General features: G+C 40.9%; 1 protein-coding gene across 3 annotated transcripts in view; it reads left to right on the forward strand.

The window, feature by feature from the left end:
• CCDC186 (coiled-coil domain containing 186) overlaps positions 1 to 17,705 on the forward strand; it is a 57,008-nt gene extending 39,303 nt beyond the window's left edge. For all 3 annotated transcript variants that reach the window (XM_048857142.2, XM_048857144.2, XM_048857143.2), the window contains 6 exons: positions 4,193 to 4,448; positions 5,577 to 5,766; positions 7,218 to 7,298; positions 8,626 to 8,836; positions 11,518 to 11,737; positions 13,555 to 17,705. In XM_048857142.2, the coding sequence (XP_048713099.1) occupies positions 4,193 to 4,448; positions 5,577 to 5,766; positions 7,218 to 7,298; positions 8,626 to 8,836; positions 11,518 to 11,737; positions 13,555 to 13,638 (1,042 nt within the window). In that variant the 3' untranslated portion in view covers positions 13,639 to 17,705. The remainder of the gene's footprint in view (positions 1 to 4,192; positions 4,449 to 5,576; positions 5,767 to 7,217; positions 7,299 to 8,625; positions 8,837 to 11,517; positions 11,738 to 13,554) is intronic.
• Positions 17,706 to 17,945: the final 240 nt, after the last annotated feature.

Genomic DNA, 17,945 nt, shown 5'->3' on the forward strand with positions numbered 1-17,945 from the left:
TGATTTTATTTCTTCTTTAAATGCAATGTGACTTGAACATCTTAAAGTAACCTGCAGAAAAATTTTTTAAAATGGGTTTGCACCTTTTTTACTGTTTTATGTGATATAAGAAGTGCATGTAACTTGGTTTGGGTTTTGACTTGCTCTTTTCTCCCTTAGTGGGGAGAGAGGTGGTATTTTTACATTAGTTCAGGTCATGTCCAGGCTAGATTTCTCTCTAGTGGCTGGAGGACTCGTGAAATAATATCACAAATGCAACTCCGAGGGGAAAGGGATATTTAGTATGTTCCTAAAATTTGTTTTTGGCATCACTTTAGCTCCAATGTCTAACAGGTCATCTTTACTGAAGATTCAGCATCGTGCCCCTTCCATTTAAAGTGTGATTGCACGCAATACACATGACCTACTCAAGGGAAGGGATGGGGAGGACAGTGAAGTTCTCCAGAAAAGGCAAGAAAGAGCAAACGTGATATCATTCATATTTCTGTGGTACAAAACAAAACAAACTTTAAAAAATACGCTAAACAAACAAAAATAAAATAAAGAAGTGCAACCCCATTTAAAAAATATCTTTTTGAGGTGTCCTTTGACATTGTGGCTTAGATGCCAGTCTCCTTTTGGGATTCTCATGAACATTTGTATGTTGTAACCTTAGATCTAGTTTTGTAGAACTGACAAAAAAAATCACAAATTTTGTTTAGTCTGGTATTATAAGAAAACCAGCACAGGCAGAGAGCGTTCCTTAATGCTGAGATCCAGTTCCTGGGGCAGGGAGAAGGAAACCAGTACTCTGCTGCAGAAGTCTCGTGTTCTCATTGTCTCAGTGCCAACCTCCTCCCTACGAGGAAAGGCCTTTAGTACTCTCGTGCTTGAGGAAGTCTTCATTGAGTGTGGTGGAGGTTTCTTCCCTTCTTTTTGTAAGGGAAGTATGTGCTGCTGACTGATGAGAAATGTGCCCTAGTAACCCAGAAAGACAACTCTGCCTTGTTTGAGGTAGCGACATCAGAAGTAGAGGTCATTTTACATTAAGATTCCATTTATAAATACTTTTAAGTATAGTACATACTGGAGTAATGTGTGTCATAGGTGGCTTTATAAATGCATCAGTAGAAGGTATTTGATAGTTATAAGCACCCTGGTGGACTCTAAAACAGTCTGACAATTAAGCATGTATTAACACATCTAATCATTCATTAACCTTCTGTAAACTATTTATAAATCAAACCTTTGTAGAACATGTGATCAGAATAGAAAAGTGACTTCTGTGAGAAAGCAAAGGTGTTTCTATTAAATATACCTCTTAAGAGTAAGGTTTTTTTATCTCCTTTATTAAAGAAGTTATCAATTTAGGACAGGATGATCTAGTGCTGTGACTTTTTTCTCTGTGGAGGTTAACTGGAATTTGGAAACTCTTGACTAATCTACCTGATGAAAGGAAAACTGTCTGCTTTGAAAAATCATAATTCACTATTAGATTTTTCCTTTAGTTGGGATTAGAATGAAATGAAATACTTGACCACGTAATAGTCAGTGACCTAAAATTAGGTCTGTCCTAATGAAGAGAACAGCCGATGTCTTAACTAGGTTATTGTGGAGGATTGTTATGTAATAGCTGGGTCTAAAAGAATTGTCAAATACCATATGAACGTGTGGCAACAAATCACTTAGGCAGGTTTAGGGTGTATTTGTGGTAACAAAAAAAGCATGAAAAGATTAGGGGTTTTTATTTACTGAGGATGCATTTATGTAGTAACTAATATTTTCCCAAAAGGTTGTTATGAAAGTTTGTGAAGAAGTTTTGTTACCCATTGATTACAAAGTAATGTGAGACACAATGGATTATACTGACATGGCAGGCAAAGTATTAAATTGATATCAATCAGAATGGCCCTGTTCCTAATACACATTTTCTGCTTCCATAAAGAGAAAGTGTGAAAACATTCCTGTAGAAAATTCAAGCTCGTTAACTGGGAAAGGCTGGCAAAAGTAGTACCTTATAGGGCTAATGCTGCAAGTTGCTAAATGCCTCCTGCAAAATTCTGAGTGGTTTCCCTTCATATTGGCTTTAGATCAAGCCCTGTGACTTCATACAAGTTTTCAAATTAATCTTCTCATGCAGTCCTTTTTATTAATGGCGAGTGATGAATACTCAACCATCTAGCACAGTCAAGGAGCATATTGTAGTTGACATCTTAATTACAAACGAAAATTAAAGAAAAATGCACCACACTATAGTCCCCAAAGACTGTAAAGTTAAGTCCAATAAATTGGTTAGAATTGAATTGAGCTACAAAATTTGGATCCAGATTTTTTTGAATCCACCTTTCCAGACTTCACAAGATGCTCAGATCTGGGATTTTGGCCTAGTCTTTATAGAAAATAGGGGTCAGTTGCAAACCTTGGATCTGAATTCAGATTCTAAATCTCCCCAAAGTTTGGGGTGTCCTGCTCTGAAGTTTTGGTTTAGATATGGGCATGCAAACCTGGCTGTGCTGTGGCCCCTCAGAATAGACAAGGCTAGTCATGGGAGCTAGGCTAGGGGCCATAGAGAATGCACTGGATTCGTCTTATCTTCCAGGCATCCTCCACCACGTTACAAATGGAGCCTTTGCGGTACTTTGAAACTGGTAGAACACTTTGGCAGGGGGAGGCAGCCACTTGAACTCATGGGGGTGAATCCCCCATCAGGGTCGACTCAGTATTGTAACAGTATTACTATTATAAAATGGAATTTTCAAATTTATATAGCATTCAGACTCTTCTATTTACTAGTCATTATTAGGGATATGATACTGCTGAGGGCATTCTGTGCCAAACAATTAAAAATTCTGCACCAAAAACATAAAACATTCTGTGCACAATATTTTAAAATTCTTCAAGTTTTATTTGCTAATAATTAAATGCAGAGGCTCCAGCATGGCAGTGGAGAGCAAAGGCCGCTGGCTGCACGAAGATGGGAGATCATCTTGCAGCCTCCCCAGCACCCACCCCGGGGACACGGACTCAGTGGTGAGGCTGTGCCCAACACTGACACAGCACAAGGCCTGGGCCTGCCCCAAATACACCCTGGGGCCCTGGCCCTCTGCGCCAGGCGCACCAGGTGTGGGGCAGGCAGGCTCAATCAGGCAGGATCTAAGTGTGGAGCGGCTCAGGGTGGGGGGATGCCACTGTGTAGCGAGAGGATTCTGTGGGACAATCTGGATGCAGGCAGCTCAGTGGGGAGTCTAGCTGTGGGGGAATCTGGATGCACAGAGGCTCATTGGGGGGGTTTCCAAGTGCAGGTGCAATGGGACTCTGCAGGGGCTTCCAGGAGAAAGTGGTTGGGGCTCAGTGGATGGGTCTGGGTGTCTCAGCAGGGGAGTCTGGATGTGGAGGCTCAGGGGGGTGGGGCTCGCCAGGGTGGGGCTTTGAGTGCAGGGAGCTCAGTGCGGGGTGGTCTGGGTGCAGGGGGCTCCAGATGCAGGGCTGAGGTTCAGTAGGGTGGAGTTAGAGTATGGAGGGCTAAAGGGGTTCTGGGTGTACGGGGTGAGGCTTGGCAGGGGTGTCTGGGTATGGGAGGTCTGGATGCACAGGGGTTGGGAAGATGGGGGAGCAGCTCCCTGTACAGTGATCCCTCCCCCTGCAGCTGAGGAGTAATGGGGGCAGGAAGCAGGGGAGGATGCTGAGCTTTCTGCAGCTGGGGGAGGTTTCTGGGGATGGGTCTGACACAGGCCTAGTTACTCCTTGCAGGGGAAGAGGAAGTCCCATCCCCACCTGCCTCCACTCCAGCAGTGACTAGCAGCTGATCCCGGCTCAGGGTAGGAACCACTGGCTGGGGTGCCCTAAACTTGTGGTGATTTACCTCTCCGCCAGCTGCTCCGGGTGCCTTAAATGATGTACCTGCGCAGCTAGGGAGTGGTGCGCGACTGCTCTTTCAGCTTCCCTGTCAGAAAGTCATTCTTCTGCAGGGAAGCAAAGCAATTTGTGCGGGACGTGAATTCTGTGCACGTGCAGGGGCACAGAATTCCCTCAGCAGTAATATGATTGGGATCACTAACAGCTTGGAGGTAAGAAATATCTTTCAGATGTTGTTACAGATATGAAATGGCTTGAAGTTTGAAAGCTATTTCGTATCTGTGATAAATATTTAGTATTTTCACATTTGATATATGTTTTAGGGGTGACTTGAGGTTAAATACATTTGTTTTGGTAGAGATGAACAAGAAATCGACACCTTGAAGGAAGAACTGGACAGTCTGAACTCTCTGATTACTGATCTCCAAAAGGACATTGAAGGCAGTCGGAAAAGAGAATCTGAGCTACTTGTATTCACTGAAAAGCTAACGAGTAAGAATGCACAGCTGCAGTCTGAAACCAACTTCTTACAGACCCAGCTCGATAAGCTTACCTACAGTGAAAGAGAGTTACAGAGTCAGCTGGAACATGTGAGACAGACTAAAGATGATCTGGTGAGTACAACATGCAGATGGATTTTGTACTAATAGGTTATCTGATCAGGGCTGGATTAATGCAAAGGCTCTAAGGTCTGTGCCAAGGCTCCAGCTCGTGGAGTGTCATCTTGAGTGCAGAATTTCAGCTTTCATTTAAAAAGTTAGTTGCTAGCCCTTGCAGTTGTGAATAAAAGCTTGGAAATGTGATCTGAATGTAACCAAAAACTTCTTCCTGAGCCTGTAGACTCCATAGAACCATAGCTTTGACGTGTGAACTGCCCTATATGTGTCAATGGAAGATCCAGTGCTCTGGGAGAGGGACCCTGTTGCTTCTCCTGTCTCTCTAGGAGGCAAGAGTTGACTTCAGGCTCCGTCATTTAGGTAGATGAAGGATGGGATCTCAGCACAGAATTAGGGCAGTGGGGGTGGAGTCATAGCAGGAGGCCAATGTCATGGCATGCCTAGGGCCCAGGACTGCCTTAATTCAGTTTTATACCCATCAGGATTTAACTCAGATGTGAAACTGACTCTGCAAACCATTCATGTTTAAAGAACTGGTTTGTTATATAGGAGACTAGAATTATTTTAGGCTGCTCCCATTGTCCAGAGGTACTCCTGTAATATTTAACAGTGTAATTTAAATAGGCCCACTCTGACTTCAATAGGACTACTCACTTTTAGTGTAGGCATTTGCAGGATTGTAGCTTGATTTTGTGTATCAAGTGTGCCACAACTGGAGGTCCTTTCGTAAAATGACTTTTTAAAATCAACCTGGAGCAGCCTTTGTGCTTGTATCTGTATGCTCCCATCAGTTGTAAGAATAATTTTGTGGCTATAATAAAAATTATTACTAATAGCCTCATCATGGTTCTATTTTACTGTGTGCAGATATATTTTGAAAAGTTACAAACTGGATTATTTTTAGAGTTTAAATCTTATTCTGTACTGTGCTAAATTCTGGAATAAGTAGTACACCCTGTTTACTGCCTTGGGCTATCCCACACTGGTGGTATTTGGCTTAATTAATGGTTCATAAAATGATGTGAAATTCTCAGATGAAGGGCAGGTGCAAAGTGGTGGTGATGTTGACGTTAAGCAGATGGTTATGCCTAGTGATTTTAGATGGTTTTTTTATTGTAAATTCAGGCAAACAAACTGCAAAAGGAGGAAGAGCTACATAAACATGAAGTCCAGACACTGCAGACAGACTTGGCTTCTCAACAGAAAGAACTAACAGCACTGAACACCCAAGTAGATGAATTAAAAGACGAGTTGGTTACTCAAAAGCGTAAACATGTGGCAAATCTTAAAGACCTCACCAAGCAACTTCAGCAAGGTGAAAACTCCCCTCTCCCCCCCCGAATTAGTCTTGTGTCTACTAGAGTAGTTGTTCTCAACCAGGTGTCTGGGGGCCCCTTGGAGGGACCACGAGAAGGTTTCAGGGGTCCACCAACCAGGGCCAGTGTTAGACTCGCTGGAGCCCAGGGCAGAAAGCCGAAACACCACTTTATGGGGCTGGAGCCCAGGACCCTGAGCCCTGCCACCCGGGTCTGAAGACAAAGCCTGAGCAACTTAGCTTCGCAGGGCCCCCTGTGGCGTGCGACCCCAGGCAACTGTCTTGCTTGCTACCTCTGAATGCCAGCCCTGGCTTTTATATGCAGAAAACTAGTTGTTGTGGCACAGGTGGGCCGTAGAGTTCGTATAGCATGTTGGGGTGGGGGAGCTCAGAAAGAAAAAGATTGAGAACCCCTGCACTAGAGTGTACTAACATACTCCTCCTCACGCCCTGCATACGCAGCTAGAGAAGGATTCCTGCCTGCATCCATATATTCTGTTAGGGTGCAATCCTTGCAGGCCTTCTTTTTATCAAATCGGAGATCGAATCTCATAGGCAGGAAATTGCTTGCATGTTACGTGTGTGATTTTCAAATGCTGACTTGATTAAAATAGAAGTACTGGAAGGGATCTACACATTCTTGGTATTCAGCTAAAAGGATATTCTATGAATCAAATGGCATGGGACAATTGAGACTTCATCCATGGTACACAGAAGGCTATTCAAGACACATCAGAAGCTTTCTAAATGCCAACTGTAGCCAGAATTATTGTTGGTGGCATTTGTAATTTAATTTTAAGGAAGTGCTTCATCTGTTTAAATATATATATATTCATACAGAGACTGATTATTAATTTTGTACTTTCAGGAAGTTAACAATAATTCAAAAGTGCATGTGCTCTGAATTTAGAGTGCAGTTTGGCTTAATGAGGTGTTTGGAATTTATGTGAAAACATAACTCTTATGTACTATTCATATATTGGGAGAGGAAGTTCTGTTTACCTTCTTATACAGGTATGAACACATGTGCTCATACTTCTTCTCCCAGCACTATTCAACATCTGGGCACAGCCACTGTAGTGATAGCAGTCACGGAATAACTGATTTCCACAGAGCAGGGCTGTGTTATGTCATTCATTAGCTATTTAAATAGCATGCCATATCAATAATAAAGCATGGCTTAAATAGTAGTCTCAAGACAACCCAGTGCATGGAGTTACCTCTTCACTTGAGGACTGATCCAAAGCCCATGGATTTCAGTGGGCATTAGACCAAGCACTTAGTGATGTTCACATGGTTTGTTCGTCTGTAGTATTCTCACATGTATGATTTGGCAATTAAAGAAAATTGTCTCAGTTCCTGGTGGATTGGGGTGGTGTGTATGTGCGGGTTCCATTTTCTTGGGATTTTTTTTTCACATTTTGGTAACCCTCCTCATGTTTTCTTGTTAGCACGAAGGAAATTGGATCAGATTGAAAATGGCGGCTGTGATAAGGAAGTTAGCAGTATGGGGAGTCGTTCCAGCTCATCCGGTAACGTAACAAATAACAGTTCTGCCTTTACTGTTCGGTTTTAATAACTCAGACCTGTTTTACTGCCACAGCTTCAGGGTGTTTGTGTTTTAAATAGTTATTTCTATAGGTTATGTACTTCTGAGCAATGCTTTTGTTAACACTTCAACAAAACTTTCTCCTGTAGAACACCAAGACTTATGGAATATCGTCAGTCTTGGTAGCGAAAGTCCTGGAGTCTGTTTTAGTTTGCTGTCCCTCTTTTCTTTTTTAGTTTTGAGATACATAGACCTGATAACTGCAGTGTTTGCCCAGTAATCCTTAACTGAGAATCAATTTATGTATAACCGAGTAAAAGGAATATCTTTTTCATGTTGCAAAGTCTGGGGAATTCATTGAGGTTCAGGAACTTACTATAGATATAGGGGTCTCAGGCCTAATAATGGCACTTGTTAATATAATTGTAGCCACGTGTTCTTATTATAGACAGTCTAGCTTTTTTTACTCCTATCTTTTTGAACTTGCTGCTTTTATGTTCAGAGGTACCTTAGATGACACTTAAATGTAGCCAAAGGCAAAGCAAAAATCAGTAGTTGTCTCCATTATTGTTTAATTAAATTGCACTAATTGACAGTTGGCACTGTGTAACGGGTAAATCAATGGGCATATTTACAGGCATCAGTGTGCTTGTCAAATTTATTCCTTTATTGTTCTACCATGAAGAAAAATGTTTTTTTTTCTGCTGTATCATTGACATTTATTTACCTGATCGATATCACATAATTTTAAATTAGGTTAATTTATATCAAAGTTGATGCACCTTTAGTCCATACGGTTGTGTTTGAGATATGTAGCCCTTTCTTTTCTCTTCGTAATCCCTCTCCATCCCCGTCACTTTTAAAGTTGCTTCCAGAGCTGCTCGGTCCTTCTCCTGCCATCAACCCTGCAGCACTCTTGTATTTAATAGTTTCACTGGTCTAGCTGTAGTTTTTTGGTAAAGGTTTAACTATATCCGTGTAGAACATAATACAATTAAGTTGATCCAACTCTCTAGCGTGGGCAGTTTTATCAGTATAAAGGTTCTTGTACAGAAATAGGCTATATACTGATGGAAGCACCTTTATTCCGCGATAGCTGTGTTTACCATTGTCTGAACCTATATAGTGAAAATGGTACTGTAGTTACATGCAGCTACTCCAGGAGTAGCTAAATGAGATCAATATTTTATGAAGAAAATATTTGGGCACAGTCTGGAGCTATTGATTTTGTGATGAGATGGACTGGCTTACTTGGCAAGAAGTACTTCATTATAACATACACAGTTCTAAACAACGTCACTGTTTGGTAGGGTCCCTTAACGCACGAAGCAGCAACGAAGATCGCTCGCCTGAGAATACTGGATCTTCAGGAGCTGCTGATAGCTTCCCAGAAGTGGACAAGGCTGTCCTGATTGAGAGAATAGTAAGACTACAGAAGGCTCATGCTCGGAAAAATGAAAAGATGGAGTTCATGGAGGATCACATTAAGCAACTGGTGGAGGAAATCCGGAAAAAAACCAAGTATGTATGATATTTGGATCACATAGTGTTGGCTCTCAATGACTGTCCTGCACTGGAACACTCTCTCTTACATAACACACACAATGTTAACTTGAGATAGAAAAATGTTAAATGATAAAACATCTGCAACCACAGCAGACCTCAGATTTTAATGTTCACCTTATTTTCTGTGAACAGTTACGAGACTATGCAGCACCAAGTGGAAGGCCCTGGATCTGTGGCTTAGTCCCCTTTGCTCCTTGAACTTGTCAGGAGCTGTCAGTGCTGCAGGTTCTCACCCTGTCAACAGTGCCTCCGCTTTAACAGCGACTCCCTCTGGCTGTTTGAGGTGTGACATTGGTATAGAGTCAAGTTCTTCTCTCTCTCAAAAAAATGTTGTTTTGTGATGCATCGTTTCTATGCTGAGAGGTCCTCTGTTGATACAGAGTCTAGTATAATTCCTGATGGGAGCCTTTAGGTGCAACTATAATACAAATAATAAATGATGATCGATGCCTACTGTAATAAAATATCTGAGCCAAAGCCTGTCCATCTTTAGTATACGATATAAGATTTCTCTTCTCCATGCTGTGCAGGCTATGGGATTTCCTGTCATTTAGCCTACTGGCTAGGTTCCTGTCTAAGGTCTGCTCGTTCAGTATTGCTGGGGGTCATAAGGAAGAAGTTGGAGTATACTCTGTTTTGAAGGAATGTTGTTTGTATTAAATCTAACCATTACCACATGCAGTCCTCTCTTATGGTGATGCCATCTCATGAGACGGTCTCTCATAAAAGATCGTGAGCTCCCTGGGGTAGGGACCCTCTGTAGTGCCAGTAGAGTGCCTTGTAACACAGGGCCTTGATCCCTCACTGGGTTCCTTAGGAGCTACTACAACAGAAATGCTCAACAAGCTGTCTCATTCAGACTGTAACAAAGCCAAACTACTACTGCTAACTTTGGCACTTCAAAAACATACTAAAAACAAGTAATGTGTTTGGTGTCTCGTGTATGAAAACACAGGCTGTTCTGAAAAGCAGCATGATTTAAAAGTGACTAATTAGAAAAAAAAAAAAAAAACTTTCAGAAACCTAATGCAATTTTCTAACTCTCAGGAATTACTGTCTTTCATGTAAATTGAATGAGTGCAGATTCATTCTGTGCACGATGGACAGTGCTCACCCAATAAGCAGCTACTCGGTATTTTGCTTTATCCTCTCTGTTCAGTGAGTGCCCCGAGGCCTTATTTACTGTACCCTATTTAAACCCTGCTCTGAGGACAGAATTGTTAGTTTTCCTCATGAGCTTTTCTATGGGGTTCATCTCAGCAGTAGCTGAATACTTCATAAACCTCAATAAGTGTATTTTTACAATATCCCTGTGAGGAGAAGGGATATTATCCCCCTTTTACAGATGGAAATTGAGGCACAGAGTAAGGTTGAAAGTGTCTACCAGTCTTAGTGTCCAATTTGAAAAATCAGACCCTAGTGTTTGAGTACTTAGCATTATACAGCACTTTGTACATTCAAAGCACAGCTACTAGTGACTTCAGTTGCAGCAGTGAGTGCTCAACATTTCTGCAAATCAAATTCAAAGGTCTCACATAAAGCATCCAGGAAATAAGGATCACACAGTTAGTAATGGTCTGTGAAAAGTGTGATTAAGTGATTTGCCCACCATCACAAAAGAACTCTGTGGCAGAGGTAGGGATAGAATCCAGTTATCCAGGGATAGCATCCAGCTGCCTTACCTATGACACCATTCTTTATCTTCCTGTCATCCCTTGCCTCATTCACTGCTCACCTTCCAACTTCACCAGATGACAGGGGTCTCCTTAATTACACAATTCTTATTCATCTCCAGAACATCCACCCTGTGCACGCAATGAGGCAGGGGACTATAGAAGAAAGTCGTATGTGATCATGTAATTAAAGACTACATTATAATGCAGAAGGGGTTGAATTAAATTTACACAGGCTTGCAACTTTTTGGGATCTGTGACTTGTACTTTTGAGTCACTCAGATGCTTTGCAAAATCCCACCCTTGAATATTTCTGCTAACAAAACTGACATTTTTTCTGGAAATGCTTTGGATTTTAGTCAGACTACATCATAAGGTTCTGTCTCCAAGAACTGTTACAGTTGCAATTCACACCCTTTTATTATTTATTTGCTTTTCTCTAGCATCTGGATGTCCCACTCATGGACCGGGACCTCATTGTGCTAGGTGCTGTACAAATATAAAAAACAAAGATGGTCCCTTCCCTAAGGAGCTTAGTCCTTTGCTAAAGCGGTGGCCTTCAGTACCAGGGTTGGTTTTTGTCACTAAGTGTATTTTTGGGGTGAAATCCCAACCCCACTGAAGTCAGTAAAAGCTTTGCTTTTGACTTAAATGAGAGTTAAAGATTTCCAGGGTCCACCCAGAAGGAGAGACCAAGGGTGAAATCTTATTTTGGGTGGTGATTGCTGTTAATATGTGAAAAAGGAGATGAATCTGTGTGTGGCAAGAAATGGCTTCAGCCATCTCCCCATCTGAATACACCCCTCTAAGCCTTGGAGCTTTTGTATCAGGTTTTTGCTCTTGACATCATGCATGTGAAGATCTGTTTTGTTGTAACCCGAATATAGTATATATACCTCCCGCAAAGAATCCTGAACCATAACTCAACACCTGAAGTTTCACTTGGATTTCTCTTTTTTCCAGAATTATTCAGAGTTACATTTTGCGGGAAGAAGCTGGCACACTGTCCTCAGAAGCCTCGGACTTTAACAAAGTCCATTTGAGCAGGCGCGGTGGCATCATGGCATCCCTGTATACATCGCATCCCGCAGACAGTGGGCTCACATTAGAACTCTCTCTGGAGATAAACAGGAAGCTACAGGCTGTGCTAGAGGATACTTTATTAAAGAATATTACACTTAAAGTGAGTACCTATGGTAGCCTTTCATTCTATGAGTCAAATTTTTTTTGCTCTTCTCAAATAAATACTGCCCTGAACACACAACTACCAAAGAAGAGGTCTCTCTAGAGATCATCATCATGGTTTGTCTTGGAACATTGACAGTGAGAGAGAGCAAAAATATGCTCAAAAGACACACGTTCTGATTTCTGTACAGGTTGGAATTTTGTGTGTGTGTATTTCTTAAAATGGGGATGATTCTTCTACCACTAGGCTCATGATTAACAGTTAGTAAGGAATCTATCTACTGTAATTCCTCACTTAAAGTATCAGAGGGGTAGCCGTGTTAGTCTGGATCTGTAAAAGCAGCAAAGAGTCCTGTGGCACCTTATAGACTAACAGACGTATTGGAGCATAAGCTTTTGTGGGTGAATATCCACTTCGTCAGATGCATGTAGTGGAAATTTCCAGAGGCAGGTATAAATATGCAAGCACTTAGTCATCCTAGTTAACATTGTTACGTTGCTGATCAATTAGGAAACATGCTCTTTTAAAGTTGTGCAGTGGTCCCTTATAACGTTGTTTGGCAGCCACCTGCTTTGTCCACTGCTTGCAGAAAGAGCAGCCCGTTGCAGCAAACTGGTGGGGGCTTGGAACCAGGGTGGACTGGCAGCCCCCCTATCAGCTCCCTTAAGTTCCCTGTGTGGCAGCCGCCCAGCAGGCTATCAGTTGTCGGCAGTTCAGCTGTCCCTCCTAGGGTGACCAGATGTCCTGACTTTATAGGGACAGTCCCGATTTTTGGGTCTTTTCTTATATAGGCTCCTATTACCCACCATCCCGTCCTGATTTTTCAAACTTGCTGTCTGGTCACCCTAGTCTCTCCCCCTGACTGCCATGTGCTGCTCCTGGGAGCCTCCTGCTTGCTATACAAGGGGGGTGGAAAAGAGGGGGCTAATGTCAGGGTGTTCCCCTGCACTCCACTTACCCCATCTCCATAGAGCAGGTGGGTGGACATGACAAGGCTCAGAACGGAGGGAGGCTTGCTGGCAGCAGCAGTTGTCTCAACTTGCTGATCTACTTAAAAGGGCAATGTACTTAAAGTGTGGACAGCATACTTAAAGGGGCAATGCACATCTCTCTGTCTGCCATGCTGTCTTCCCTCCCTCCATTTGTGCTGCCTTGTAGAGCGTGAGGCTACATTAACAACGTGTTAACCCTTGAGGGCTCAACTGAGTGCTAGTTCATTATTTAGCAGTAAGGCATTCCCTGGGAAATATCCCACCCTCTGACTTCACCACCTCAATCAAGCTTCACAGTCATTGCTGTGTACAGTATTAAATTTTGTTTAAAACTTAATAGTCTTTTGTCTGGTGAAAAAAATTTCCCTGGAACCTAATGTAAACCCCCCTCCCCCCCCCCAATTTATATTAATTCTTATGGGGAAATTGGATTTGTTTAACATCGTTTGCTTAAGGTTGCATTTTTCAGGAACTTTTGCATTTTTTTACTACAACGTTAAGTGAGGAGTTACTGTATAAGCTGCTCTCTGATTCCATGTCTATCTTTATATATTGATTAGTTTTGAACTGAAGCAGTATACCTTTTCAGCATGCTCAATAGAATCCTAAAATCTATAAGAAAGATACTGTCCTTTAGAGCATCACATTCACTATTAATGTGGGGAGAGAAGGGTTGCTCCCCCGCCTTTTCACTGCCAAGTAAGCATGCTATTTTCAGGTAGCAATCCACTCATATTGATGGCAAGTGGTAATTTAAATTCAGTATTGTATGGTGCATCTACTGATGTTTTCCTCTTATTGTTCCCTTCTCTTTGTTCAAAGGAAAATCTGCAGACACTAGGAACAGAAATAGAACGGCTTATTAAGCACCAGCATGAACTGGAACGGAGGATGAAGCAAGTGTAACAAACTATGGAACAGTCAGAACAAAGAAACAGGTGCTGCAGACTGTCATTTTGAAGTTTCTCCTGTAAACCGAGTGTCAACCAATGGCAGGGCCTAATCCTGCAGACCTTTAACCACACAAATTGTCCTTCTAGACGGGAGAGGCTCTCTAAGATCAGGTGTGAAGGGTGTTTTGCCTCAGCCATTGATGAACTTCTCTGTAGGCTACATTCTTAGAACTCTTCTTTGAAATTAAGGCATCCAGATGCTTTGCGGTGTGCACTACATGTAGAGTACATTTCAGTGAGATTTTAATTTCTGCACTGTGCAATTAAGCAGCCTGCTAATGATAAAGCTTGCAGGGGAGAAAAATTGATTTGCTGTGGAACATATCCAGTGCTACTGAGCTTCCAGGGCTTTCAGAATCTTCTTCCCTACTCTAAGTGTTTGATATATTTAAGTTGATCAAGCAATTAACATATGCATGGGAAAGGGGCTTTATAATTAACTTTTGTAAAAATAATTAAGGACATGATGCATATTTTACATCATGGCTTACCTAGAAACTGAATATGAATTGACTTTTGTGGGGGGTAGGTAAACTAGCAAGAAATTAGAATGAGAAACTTCTGCTGCTGATACTAGGCATTTTCAGCTATATCAGACTGTATCAGCTCACCAAGTCTTTCATAAAATCCACATCTCTGGACATATGAATCTGAATAACTTTGAACTCAGGTAGATTTTGTAAAATAAGTTTGATTTTCAATATAAATTAACACAACTTTTAACGTGTGTGAGTTAAGTTGTCCATTATTTATATACATACTCCCTTATTCCAAGACATTCCAATCTGTTAAAAAAACAAAACCCTCCCCCCATTATGTTTAGTCATCTTAATTGTAAGTATAGCCCAGCTAGTAAAACTGACCGTAAGGTATATTTAAACGGTGAATTGAAATTTATTGGTGGAACTGTAGAAGCTGAACAAACATCACACTCCACTTTACTAATGTGAATTAGTCTGTCAAAATGACTTAACTGTGACCATCATTTGAAATGTCAGGTGATATCTCCACCCTTCATTCAAAGTGATGGGGAAGTAACAAGAATGGTGTCACCTCGAGGCTGAGTCACAGTATTTTCTACAGTGTAATATTAGAAAAAGGTAACAGATGGACTGGAATGGTTCCACTCCTACAGTAAATGCGTATTTTGTTGAATTAGTGCCCATGTAACTAAAATGCCTGAGTCAGACCAGTTCATCTTGTAAATATATTTAGGGTTTATACTGTATTTATTAAATATTTGCACTTCCTATTCTCATGAAAAGTATTTAGTGCACATGTACACTCCACAATTTAATATTACCCGTTTTAATTTGAAAGGCCACTTAAAAACTTTATTGCAGTGTTGTCTATTAATCTTTTAAATGTTTCTATACCTCCTCACCTCCTACCCCCTTACTTCATGTGCAAACCAAGCTGTAATCTGTAAACACAGGGTAAAAGTTACCAAGGGATCGAAGTTATGTAGGTGCCTATGTATTGTCAAAAGCCCTTAAATCACTTTAATCCTTCTGAAAGTTTTATCCATGAGTGCTTAACTTGGTCTATGAGAATTCTGATTCAGTGAGATTTATTCCTACATGTAAAGTTAAGCAAGGTATGTAAGTGTTTGTAGGATCAAGGCCTGGTCTGCTTAGAGTTCCTTATGAGTCCTGAATAACTGTCATCTTTACTTTTTTTTTTGAGCATTTATTTGGAAGAAGGTAAAAACTATTGATTCAAAACTTGGAGTTGGGGAAAATGTGCCCCAACTGTGGCTCTCAACCTTAGTTTTGTTTTTTTTTAAATACTTTTTTTTCCAAGATCTAAGAACAAATGAGGCCAGTGATGGAAAGCTTAGCCAGCCTGGATCAGGCTTACCTCTCCTTCATTAAGTGAGTAGGAAACTTTGTTAACCTCTGAAGGAGAAAATCCTAGTTCCATTGATTTCAATGGGCATTGTGCCAGCGAGTGAAATTCTGGCCCCTCTTGAAGTCAGTGAACTAGTAAGTGTGTCTGACTGAATTAGACCCCACGGCAGAACAAAGTTTTCAGGAACAACGGTCACATCTCCAAACAACAAAGTTCTCATACCTACATGTACCAGATCTGTTTTCATGCTTTGAAAAAAATAAACTGAATGTTTCCACTGTTTAATCTGAAACCAATCTTGCTATTTTCTGGAGTATTTAATATTAATGTAACCTTTTAGTGTGGTGTTCTGCAGCTGTTTAATGTGAACGTAGTAAAGAAATGTGATGCAGATGGGATAAGTGCAATGATATTGTGGAAATTCTTACTGCTTTATGGCATTGTGTCATTCCAGCTCTTAAATGATTTTAGAGCACGCTGTTATCCTCTTGTCTTGCTGAAAGGTGCTGCTTCCTCTGTGTTAAACACTCACATTCACAGGGTTTTTTCCCTTGGTTGTATAAATTGTATATGTAGTGGCCATGACATCCTAGTGTTCATTATATTCTAGTCAGATGTTTTGTATAGGCTTTTTCTTTAAAGTCCCTGCCACAGCCAGAAATGGCACTCCAGTATTTACGTTGGTGCCTATACACGTCTTTGCCATCATACTTTTGACATGATGCAGATTGTTGTAGGAATAATTTGTTAGTAGTTTTGCTTGACTGTACAGATGTCAGTTTTCTCATATAGAAGATGATGCTGCAAATTAAGAGAAGCTTGTATTTTCCTCATGAATATTCTTGTCTGACTCCTATGCTAGTGTTTTCATGGTATACTGCAAGGATTGGAATGATTTCTTTGGTGGAGGTAAAACATTTTTGTTAACAGCCTCTTCTCGAGGGGAATAGCTTTAAATCAAAGTGAAATCCAGCCCTCTATGGAATCAGCACAAGGCCTGTGCAACAATTGTATCCAGTTGATCCTTGTTTGGGGAACTGGAGTGTTGCATCAGCTTTGTGCTGGCTGCTGCAGTGATAAGTATCGGCCAGGCTCTCAAAGATGGAAGGAGGGATTTTTTTTTAAAATAAATTCAGTATGTTGAATTCTAGGAAGTATAGTAGGCTAGTGTTTTCAGAAGGAGAGACAGGCTATTAGGTGCCCACTGTCCAGTGAAATTTAGTGGTACTAGGTAGTTAGCTGCCTCAAGTTTCTTCTGAAAATACTTATCTAAACCTTTTGCCAGTTGCACGTATGGGCTGAAGGAGAATTTGCAATTTTTTTTTTTGGTAACACATCCCACCATCCAGGTGGATTGTGGTTTCAGGTCCTAAAGAAAATTGCTTCTGGTGGCCTAGCTGTGGTGGTCTTTCCACACCATGGAAAATCCTATTCCAGATTAGGAAGTCAGGCCCATGTATCTGAATGGCACCCTGTATGCCAGACATCAGTTGTCCTTTCCCTTTTAAATCCACTTAAGTGTATGCAAGTTTTTTTTTGTGAACAGACTTTTCTAGAAAACAATGGGATATGGTTTATTTTCCCAAAATATTTTCTGCTCTGCAGTTGCTTACTGATCTTTGCTCGTTGCTGGCAACATGCTGAAAAAAGTAACTTTTGAAACTGGTTCGGTACAGCAGTAGAATTGCTGTGTTATCTAAAACTTTATACCCACTACTTACTTTAGGAGCAGCAAGGCAGTTCAGCTGTACAGGTGTCTCCATAAACTGTCAATAGCAGCCAATACTTTTGACTTTTTTTTAAAAACTTGACACATGACTGTGCTATTAACTATTAGTAACAGTAGGTGGCGTAAGAAATCAACCTTTTCATGCCCATCGAAAAGATAGCTGAAAATGTTGCCAAATAAAGAATTTTCAGTTGATACAAAATGATCTAGTTATTAGATTTCCCCCCAAGGGTTTTATTTACTTACCCATTCTCTGTTGATGGTGATAATGATGTTCAATCTTCCAATATGTACATATGTGTATTGACAAAGATACTTTGACTATTGATTTGATTGTTAATTTTGTAGATACATTTCTGTATAAAATGAAGTTTTTCAAGACATGACTATACATTATGTATATAGTGTACTTTGAAATAATAAACATGAAAATATCTGAATGCTTGTTTTCACATGTCACATCTGGGAAATACTTGGCATGAGGAAGGCTTAAGGCCCAGATTCTCAGAAAGGGGAGGCTCCCCAATTCCAATCTTTGCTTTTGTTGCATGTTTCTTTATAAGATGTGAAACTTTGAGTAACATTTTGGTGATGGAACCTATGATATGGATGAGAGTTCAAGTTGTGCAGGAGAATCTAAACATGGTTTTAAATCAAGTGATTTTTGGATGTCTGAGACT

The sequence above is a fragment of the Caretta caretta genome, chromosome 7, assembly GCF_965140235.1.
Source record: "Caretta caretta isolate rCarCar2 chromosome 7, rCarCar1.hap1, whole genome shotgun sequence".
In the NCBI taxonomy this organism is placed as follows: Eukaryota; Metazoa; Chordata; order Testudines; family Cheloniidae; genus Caretta; species Caretta caretta.